At 48.2% G+C, this 10,228-nt stretch overlaps 1 protein-coding gene across 1 annotated transcript; it reads right to left on the bottom strand.

The window, feature by feature from the left end:
* Positions 1-3,459: 3,459 nt before the first annotated feature.
* Positions 3,460-6,558, bottom strand: HSPB2 (heat shock protein family B (small) member 2). Its single transcript, XM_032230001.1, has 2 exons — positions 6,397-6,558; positions 3,460-4,093 (listed from the first exon to the last, which is right to left on the bottom strand). The coding sequence occupies exons 1-2, from the start codon at positions 6,491-6,493 to the stop codon at positions 3,651-3,653; spliced, it is 540 nt and encodes a 179-aa protein (XP_032085892.1). The 5' UTR covers positions 6,494-6,558; the 3' UTR covers positions 3,460-3,650.
* Positions 6,559-10,228: the final 3,670 nt, after the last annotated feature.

Below are 10,228 nucleotides of genomic sequence, written 5' to 3'. Positions count from 1 at the left end.
GATGAGAGGTCAGCGAGCATTGAGTGCCAACAGGAGTGGGGGGCATCAATAGCAATAGCAGTTAGACTTCTATACCGCTTCATAGGGCTTTCAGCCCTCTCTAAGCGGTTTACAGAGTCAGCATATCGCCCCCAACAACAATCCAGGTCCTCATTTTACCCACCTCGGAAGGATGGAAGGCTGAGTCAACCTTGAGCCGGTGAGATTTGAACAGCCGAACTGCAGAACTGCAGTCAGCTGAAGTAGCCTGCAGTGCTGCATTTAACCACCGCGCCACCTCGGCTCTTCACTGCCAAGCCGTGAAGGGGTGGGTGGCTGCTGGCATGAGTGCCACTTTGGTGCGCGCTTTGGTCGCGCGCACACGCCAGAAATTTGCAAATAAAAAGGTCTGCAAATGCTCAAAACCTTAAAAATGAATATATATATATATATATGTGTGTGTGTGTGTGTGTGTGTGTATGTTGTATTTGTGCTGATAAATAAATAAAGGGAGACTTTATCAGCACAAATACAACACAAATGTAACAAAGGCAACAGTAAAAATATTGGGTTTCTGTCTGGATGGTCTCTTGTGATGAGCTGATAGACAGAGAAAGGAAGCAGCATGCCTCCTCCCATATTTGGGCATACTGGGGGTTGTGACACTAAATACACACACACACACACACACACACACACACACACACACATATATATATATATATAGATTAACCCGTGGCGCAAATAGGTTCCACCCCAAAACCGCGGACGACAAAATCGCGCTCGATGAAAGCGCGTACGTGACGTCATCACAGCGCGACGAAAACATCGCGCTGTGATAGATAAATGTAAAAATAAAGCGAAAACCTTACCCTAACCCCCCCAAACCTAACCCTAAACCTAACCCTAAACCTAACCCTTAACCTAACCCTAAATCTAACCCTAAACGTAACCCTTAACCTAACGCTAAACCTAACGCTAACCCTTACCTAACGCTAAACGTAACCCTAACGCTCTAAACCTAACCCTAACCCTTAACCTAACCCTAACCCTAAACCTAAACCTAACTCTTATCTTTATGTGAATCGGTTTGCTTTAATTTTATTTTTATTTCAATGTTTAATTTTTTTCGTCGCGCTGTGATGACGTCAAATGCGCGCTTTCGTCGAGCGCGCTTTTGTGGACCGCGGTTTTGACGGGTCACGGCGCAAATATTTTAGTGCTGTCCCTAATGCTGTTCTTAAGGACAACATGTTGAATTTCAACTAACAGATGCAGTAGGTCCAAATTCTAGCCTCCTGTAGTTCACTGCCTGCCGATCCAATTTCATTGTCTCTCCAATTTTGTCTCTGCCAAGATTTTGTGGCATCTGGAAAACCAAATGTGTTGCTCTTGGAATGAAAAGGAAAGAGGGTGACCTGAATAACTTATAAGACTTGTGAAAACCCATTGGAGTGCCTGATGGCCAGCAGGAAACATTCTTATGAAGATGCTCCCAGGATTAAAAAGGTAAAGGTTCCCCTCGCACATATGTGCTAGTCGTTCCTGACTCTAGGGGGAGGTGCTCATCTCCGTTTGAAAGCCGAAGAGCCAGCGCTGTCCAAAGACGTCTCCGTGGTCATGTGGCCGGCATGACTCAACGCCGAAGGTGCACGGAAGGCTGTTCCCTTCCCACCAAAGCAGGGTGGATTCCTGCCTACATTACTACTGGTTTCCAACTGCTGGTTTGGCAGAAGCTGGGACACGTCACGGGAGCTCACTCCGTTACGCGGTGCTAGGGATTCGAACCGCCGAACTGCCGACCTTTCGATCGACAAGCTCAGCGTCTTAGCCCCTGAGCCATGGCGTCCCTGCTCCCATGATTAGAGAGGTCCATTTGGGCTCCAATTAGTGTTGCACTTTACCCCCTGTCCAGAAAGTCCAAAAGTGGACGAGCTAGCTTTAAAAAAAATTGTTTAAAAAACCCACACAAATATAATTAGAATTCAGCACTGCAGACAGGTTTCACACACAGCCAGAGTTGTTATCGCAAGAGCTTTCCGAATTATGTGGGTCAGTGGCTTTGACTCAAATGTGATTCTTTTTCCCCCCTTGTGGCTTTATGGCTGGCTGTTTCTCATCGCACTGAAACACAAACAGCTGTGAGTTGGACGGCCCCTCCAGCCGAAGGATGTTACACCGGTGGTCTTCGAATACCCACACCGTCAAACCCCCAAATCGTTCCAACAAAACCCACAATCCGGTTGACGCTTGTTGCACCACTGTGCCTATGTGCTCCCCCCCTCTTTGCAGGGGCAGCTACGCTAACCAAGGTTTTGCAGGGTAAACCGTCATACATCTGAATTGGTTGACTTCTGGCTTGTTGGTCTTCAAGGAACCATGGTTTGAAATGGTTTAGAAATGTTTAAATCAGAGCTTGTAACAAGGCTTGTAACAAGGGCTTGTAACAAGGGCTCGGGCATAATACTTCCTTAAAACTTCTCTATGACCTCAGAAACTCTTCAATTGAAGCAGGGAACTGCAAGCTGGCCAGCTAAATTTCAGCCTAGTCTAATCTGTAACTCTCATGATTCACTCGATTGGCTAAACGTAATCAATGATGAATAATGTAAATATTATGCAGCTTATCAAACTTCATTGTTAACAGAGACGGGGAAAATAATTGGGTTTTTTTTTTGTCAATATGATGGGAAAAGTTTATTGGATGAAAAGTTTAGCTAAGTAATCTAGAGTTAGGTGAACGTGGAGTTTTTTCACTGTGGTGAGCTATTTGCATTTATTTATTTACTTACTTACATTCCTCTCCCAAGTTATGATTCATCAATAGTTCTGAAAGCAGGTTCTTTGCTTAATTATTATTATTATTTATTTTAAAATCTCACTTAAGCATCAACAGATGAGTAAAAGCAGCTAAGAGCAAAAGAAAGGGCAGTCAATAAAACTTCACAGAATTCCAAAATTAAAAGGGGGCGATCATTTGAAAATGGCAGGAATTATGATAAAATTGTCAATCTAAGCCCGTCTCAACAGGGAAGTCAATTAATTAATTCTTTGGTAAAGAAAGCAAGGCTTAATCATTTGAGACCTTCTTAATGCCAGCAACGTTGCGAGGGCCACCTCCTCCAATCTACTGGGTCTTCCAAATGCTTTGGACCACAACTCCCATCAGCCTAGCCCGTTTGGCAGGAAAAGGGTAGGAATTCTGGGAGCCCTTCAAAATGCAAAACGAAAAGGAATTCGGTTTACCCATAACACAGGTTTCAAACTGGAGCAGTGGCCTTGACTGCCTTCCACCATAATTCCTGGGAATGATATTTTGATGAAAGGAGGGTTAGAGAAGAGATCTGAAAAGATCAGCTGTAGCTCTGAAGACCTTGTGGGAGAAGCTTCTTGGAATGAAAGCCCTATCAGGGTTGCCCAAACTTGGGCACTTTAAGACTTGTGAACTTCAATTCTCAGAATTCCCTAGCCAGGCTGGCTGGGGAATTCTGGGAGTTGAAGTCCACAAGTTTTAAAGTACCCAAGTTTGGACAGCCCTGCCCTAATTATTTGGGGAGGAGGAGAAGAGGCCAAGGAGACCAACAAGATATGGCCTTTTGGTGTCCATGAAAGACCACTTCCAGACTCACCTACTCAACATGACCAAAATTAGGTCATCTCACAAGGACGTTTTAGGGATCTGAGGTATCTCCTGAACTTCTTTCTTTCCTCTCAGGTTGTCCTTGGCAGGTGACTTCCACCTCGTTGACTTTGGACTTCAGTTCCTTCCCCGTCCGCCGGACCTCCACGCTCAGGATGCCATCGTGGGTCACTGTAGCTTTAACCGACAGAGGATCGACATCCAAAGGGAGGATATAGGTCCGGGTGAATTCACGGGAGATGAATCCATGGCGGTCCACCTTCTGAGGATGCTGGGCCGTCACCTCCAGGAGGTTATCCACGGTGCGGACAGCGATTTCATCGGGGGTGAACTGGCAGACGTCAAGGAAAACCTGGAATTTGTGTTCATTGAGGGCGACTTCTGAAATCCCCCGTTCCAGCTGTTTGTTAATCCGGGGCCTGATATAGTAACCGTGGTACAAGGTTGGAGCCAGGATATCTCCGGGGGAAAGGCCTGGAAGAAACAAGGACAGTGGCTTGACATAGATGATGGTTTATAAGAGGTCCTTGCAGCTCTCTGAGCTCGATTGTTTCCTTACAGGCATTTCAAGACCCAGCTAGGGAACATCATCAGTACGCTGCGTATGATGTTCGGGGCGTGAAACATCTGCAAGAAAACAACCAAGCGCGGAGACCACCAAGGACCACTCATTTCAGCCCTGAGCTACAAATATTCTCTCGTGTGGATTATGGCTTATTATGTTATGGCTGAAAAAGCAGTGGGGGGGGAAGAGAGAGAAAGCAATTTTGAGCAGGAGGAGGAATCTGTGAGGAAAAAGCAACGGGTTTTGATTCCTGCAGATTAGAAGCAGCTGTATGAAATTCTACGACGTATGAAAGAAAAAAGGGGTCAACTTTTTCTAAAGCATCTGAAGGCAGAACAAGAAACAATGGTTGGAAACTAATCAAAGAGAGAAGCAACATGGAATTAAGGAGAAACATCCTAAGAGTGAGAGGACAGTTAACCAGTGGAAAAGAAGTTGCCTTCAGACATTATAGCTGGTCCATCACTGGAGGCTTGTTAAGAAGAGACTGGACAGCCATTTGTCTGAAATGGTCTCCTGTCTGAGCAGGGGGCTGGACTAGAAGACCCCCAAGGTCCCTTCCAGCTCTATTCTCATTGATTGATTGATACAGACTCCCAGCTCTAAGCCCACTGTTGCTTCCACAGCTAAGCAAAGATATTGCGCAGAAGGCTAATCCTTGGTTTTAAAAACCCACAAAGCCCTTTTACTCTGAAGGAGAGGGCAGCACCATCTCCCTCCCACCCTGCAGAGCCCCAATCTCTTCGGTCTCCCCACTTCTGCCAGTTCTCCTTCCCCAAGTGGGCTCCATCCGGTTATGTCGTCGGGAGGCTCTGGCACGATTAGCTGGGCCACAAAGACACCCCACCTTTTGCAAGGCAGTTGTTCCACCGGTTCCTGCCAAGAGCTCCACCCCCTGCAGGCTGCTCGACGGGGCCGATGGCTGCCTCTGCATTCCTTCCAGGGGCGTTTCGGCTTGGCGAGCCAGCTGGGCTTTTCAGCGCTTAAGTGGGCTTCTCAAAGACTCCGGCCAGCAGCAGTGTTTCCCCCCCCCAAAAAAAGCTCCCTCTTCGTGCCAGCCGACTGCATTCCACCGGCTGTGCTTGTGCCAAGGGAGGGGAAAGGACAGGCAGAATCATCTCCTTGTCTGCAGGCAGATGGAGATTATTATTAGCTCCTCACCAGAGAGAAGTCCAAATCTTTTTGCAGCCGTATCTTCATCACCCTCATGCTTTCAGGAATACTTTTATTTCCCTTTGTCCTTTATTTCCTTTGTCCCTCTTTTCTTTTTTTACTATATTGCCCGGAGTTGTTCAGGAGTCGGGTGGCAACTAAATCGAGTAATTAAAAGCAATCCTCTCTATAATTAAAGAATGTTTGCCACCGGCATCCGAATTAACCACAGAAAGGGAGGGTTTTCCAGACCTCAGGAATTCGGCTGAGAACCAGAAGCAGCGAGTTCCCTCCTTTCCTGTAGACGCGGAAGAGAAATGGCCAGCCGTTGGGAAGATTTTCATTTGGGCCTCTCTTGCTTTGAGCAGGGGGTTGGGCTCGAATTGATGGCCTCAAGGGAACTCTTCCAACTTTCAAGAGTCAAGGCAAAGGCAAGCTTTTCCTTGGGAAAACTCCTTTGTCTTTGCGAAGCTTTGGGGTAGGAGAGGCAGGGAGGATAAGTTTCCCTATCCGATGAGTCTATGAAACGCAACCAGCAGCATGATTAAAAAACACAACAACCTACAAACTTTACAGCAAAGAAGGAAGTCCTATGGGTGCCCGAATCATCTACGAAACCGAGTTATTTATGGACAACCACCTTGCAAGGCTGGGATCCCCAAAATGTGTCCGCTGCCCCCCAAAATGTCCCTCTCCACTCCCCACCCATCACTGACAGTGGATAGGACGCTCAGCAGGGATGACTCCAAGAAAATTAACCGAAACTGATGCGGAATTTCCTCCTTCCCAAGCACAGGACCTCCATCCAGATATCCATGGTCCAGATATCATCTCGTTCTTTCCATCTACACAACCACACAATCAAGGCCTGGGAAAGATCAGGCTCCAGCCATACAAGGCTCACGATGCACTTTTTAGCACACTGGAACGGAGAGTGGGGACCCCAGGTTAACTATTCCCGGGAAGGTCTTTCCATCCCAGAGTTGGAAACATCCGAAAAACCTGCAAGCTGGAAGGGTGTTGGGGGGGTGGGGGGTGGGGGAGTCCCTGCCCGCCTTACCTTCTCCAAAATTCTGGTCGTAAATCTTGCTGGGGTTGGCAAACTCGCATTCCGGGCTCATGGGGTAGGCGTGGGGCAGGCTGTGCTGCTGTGCCATGGTGAGGAAGCTGTCTTGATATGCCCGCTCTCTCCAACGCCTTCCTTGGGAAGGTTGAAGCCGGCCGGACGGCTGGCTTGGACACTTGGATGAAGCAAATTCCACCGGGGGGGTGGGGGGAGGAAGCGATAAAAGATGGACCGAAATAGACAGGCAGGTCCCGCTGTGCTGAGCCCCCAGGGAGGGCCAGATGCTCGTGGCTCTGCCACCCACCCCCCAAGGAGAACATCTACGGGCTACTAGAAGGGGGTGGCAGATGCCCCTGGCTTGCGGGGGGGGCTACCACGGGGGGGGGGGATTTCATGTGACTCCTAGAATTCGAATCGGACAGTAGCTGAATTCAGATGCTGCCTGGCTGGTGGCATTACGGCTGCTGCTGTTGCTGCCACTGTCCATGGTTAAGGGGCCTCTCGCCACGCGGAAGTGTGCAAATTCCTGGGTACTTTCACGCCCAAATTGAAGCGAGAGGCAGACAATCGTGCACAGGCTGGGCTGCTTCCTTCCTTGGCATCTTGCAATCTGTTTATCCAATGGTTGCAGAGCTTCCTGAATGCGCTGGACCTGACCTCCAAGATGCGTGCAACGGTGGGCTTCCCATGTGCCTCATGCACAACCATCTGTAGCCCTGTGGAGAGGCTGGCTTGGACATCGCCGGAAGCCCTGGCTCGCTGAGCCACAATTGGTTGGATACACCAGGCAACTGTTGTGGTCTGCCGGTGGCCTGCAGAGTTGGCAGCAGATTCGGGCAGTGAGGAGGTTGGGGAGGAAGATGGGCCAGTCCTGGAGTCTGGGGAAGGCTCTGATGAGGGCTCTGTGTCGGAGGCAGAGAGGGGGCCAGGGCCGTCTGACAGTTATCAGCTGCCTTCGGAGTCAGACATCAGTGGGGCAGAAGAACAGCTGGAGCCTGTTCCCAGTGTGTGCATGCGCAGAGTTGCTAGACAAAGGGAACAGCTAAAGAACAGGGGATGACTTGGGAGTAAGGCCCAAAGGGGATGATTAATCCCACCCTGCAAGAGGAAATAAAAGAGGAGCGAAAGGGGAGTGGAGTTTGCAGGAGACAATTAGTTCGCTTAATGGATTCGTGACTCTCCAAGACTCCTTGCCAAGTTCTGCAGAGATCGGCCTGGCAGCTGTCCAAGCCAGAGAAGGTCTGTGACTGTAAATCCTCCCTCGAAAGACTTTTCTTGATGTGAATGAGCAGAATACACAGAAAATTAATAAAAGGGTTTTTTTGTCGGGACCAGGAGTTTGTTTTATGCTCTTGGGAAGCCTGGGTCAGAACATGCATCTTATATTTGCATCGGTAGATCAGGCTGCAAACCTTCCCTGCTCCCAATGGCTGACAGCTAGCAACTGCATCTGATTGATTGATTGATTGATTTAATTTGTATGCCGCCCACTCTCAAAGAGACTCCGGGCGGCTAATAAAGCCCCCTTCCAATGGCTTTGCTCTGGGGGGGGTGTCTCCAAGGAGAGGGCAGCACCAGCTCCCTCCCACCCTGCAGAGCCCCAATCTCTTCGGTCTCCCCACTTCTGCCAGTTCTCCTTCCTCAAGTGGGCTCTGGAAACGTTATTATATGTCTAGGAATAATCTTAGGGGTTTATTGCCACAACATTTTCCAACAATGAGCTATACTTTTCTTTATTTCCAAGGGCTCCTGAAAAGTAAACGAGAAACTTATTCTGCATGAAGTTTTGGAAGCTTCTTGTTTTTTTTCTCTCCAAACGTTCACAGTCAAAATCTAACCCAACTTGTTGTGCTAAATGTCCACTCCACCCTTTCACAGAGTCACAACAACATGTGTTTATTGACCTCACGGTTGCATATAAATAGGCACGTTTATTGCTGAATGCAAGCTTACTCAGAGGCTCCTTAACAGAGAACTTGTTGAGTGAAAGCACACCGGGGATGGACTTGACTCGGGAACAGGTCGTATTTCCAAGTAACCACGGACAGGTTCTCTACTCAGAGGCCCATCATGATCCCAGGATCTGATTTCCAAGGAGAAGTACTAATTACTCAGGAAGCTGCAGAGTGGAGGCCATTGTTGTGGGTGTCAGGCGTGCCTCCTTCAGCATCCAAGAAAGAAAACCCCCCAATTCCATTTAATTAGAGCAGTGGTTCCCAAACTTGGCAACTTTAAGACTTGTGGACTTCAACTCCCAGAATTCTGCAGAGCTGGCTGGAGAATTCTGGGAGTTGAAGTCCACAAGTCTTAAAGTTGCTAAGTTTGGGAACCACTGAATTAGAGAAAAGGTACTTTTGCTGGACATGAATTGAAAACAGCAAAAGTGAAGCGAGATCTGAAGCAAAAAAAGCGCAAACTGGCACATATCAAAAGTTTACCCAAATCCTTCCCCCCAGACAGAGCTGGCTGGAGAATTCTGGGAGTTGAAGTCCACAAGTCTTAAAGTTGCCAAGTTTGGGAACCACTGAATTAGAGAAAAGGTACTTTTGCTGGACATGAAATGAAAACAGCAAAAGTGAAGCAAGATCTGAAGCAAAAAAAGTGCAAACTTGCACATATCAAATATTTACCCAAATCCCTCCCCTCAGACACCCCGACCCAATGTCCAATCTCCAACCCCCCCCCAAGGGTGTCCTGTGGGGCGCATCTTCAGGTGGCCTCCTTCAGCTAGTAAGCAAAGACAGTTGGCCTTGACCAAACCCAGACACGAGACATCAGCATGTGCAGAAGGTGGTGAGAACAAAACCCCCTTTTCCGAGATATCTCCATCGACATGTTTCCCCTCCCAAATACCACGAGCCCCCCACCCTCCCCGTTACTATGGCAGCCGATAGCAAGCATGTGAGTATAGAGGCTGACACTGGGTCCCCCCCCCCCAGCATCTGATGACAAACTTTATTTAACCCACCCTCTTCTGAGCCGAGGTGGCGCAGTGGTTAGGGTGCAGTACTGCAGGCCACTTCAGCTGACTGCTATCTGCAATTCAGCGGTTCTAATCTCACCGGCTCAAGGTTGACTCAGCCTTCCATCCTTCCGAGGTGGGTGAAATGAGGACCCGGATTGTTGTTGGGGGCAATATGCTGACTCTGTAAACCGCTTAGAGAGGGCTGAAAGCCCTATGAAGCGGTATATAAGTCTAACTGCTATTGCTATTGCTATTGCTATCTATCTATCTATCTATCTATCTATCTATCTATCTATCTATCTATCATCTATCTATCTATCTATCTATCTATCTATCTATCTATCTATCTATCGGATTGTTGGGGGCGATATGCTGACTCTGTAAACCGCTTAGAGAGGGCTGAAAGCCCTATGAAGCGCTATATGTCTAACTGCTACTGCTATTGCTATTGCTATCGCTATCATCTATCTATCTATCTATCTATCTATCTATCTATCTATCTATCTATCTATCTATCTATCTATCTATCTATCGGATTGTTGGGGGCGATATGCTGACTCTGTAAACCGCTTAGAGAGGGCTGAAAGCCCTATGAAGCGGTATATAAGTCTAACTGCTATTGCTATTGCTATTCTGACCGTCTGGAAATTGTGTCCAGGTGTCCTTGCAACGGGACTTTAGACTCAGCAAAAGGATAACTCCAGGCCTGGCGAGGAGAAACTCTCGGCTCTCGGGGGAAAGGCATGGTAGCGCTTCCACCCTCACATAGTTGGGGGTGAAGAAAGAGGAGACGTGGGAAACTGGTCCAACCACATTCATGGCCTGCTGGAGGTGCTGCAGTCACGACTGGCGGGAACAGCC

Source organism: Thamnophis elegans, chromosome 13 (assembly GCF_009769535.1).
Source record: "Thamnophis elegans isolate rThaEle1 chromosome 13, rThaEle1.pri, whole genome shotgun sequence".
In the NCBI taxonomy this organism is placed as follows: Eukaryota; Metazoa; Chordata; class Lepidosauria; order Squamata; family Colubridae; genus Thamnophis; species Thamnophis elegans.
Note: the sequence above shows the minus strand (reverse complement) of the source record. Positions and strands in the feature narration are given on the sequence as shown.

What these genes read in the sequence shown, in the direction of transcription:
- HSPB2 (XM_032230001.1), bottom strand. Translation starts at nt 6,493, where the DNA reads ATGGCACAGCAGCACAGCCTGCCCCACGCCTACCCCATGAGCCCGGAA. An exon ending in CGACCAGAATTTTGGAGAAG is followed by an intron (nt 4,094 to 6,396) that starts GTAAGGCGGGCA and finishes TGTTTCTTCCAG; the next exon opens with GCCTTTCCCCCGGAGATATC.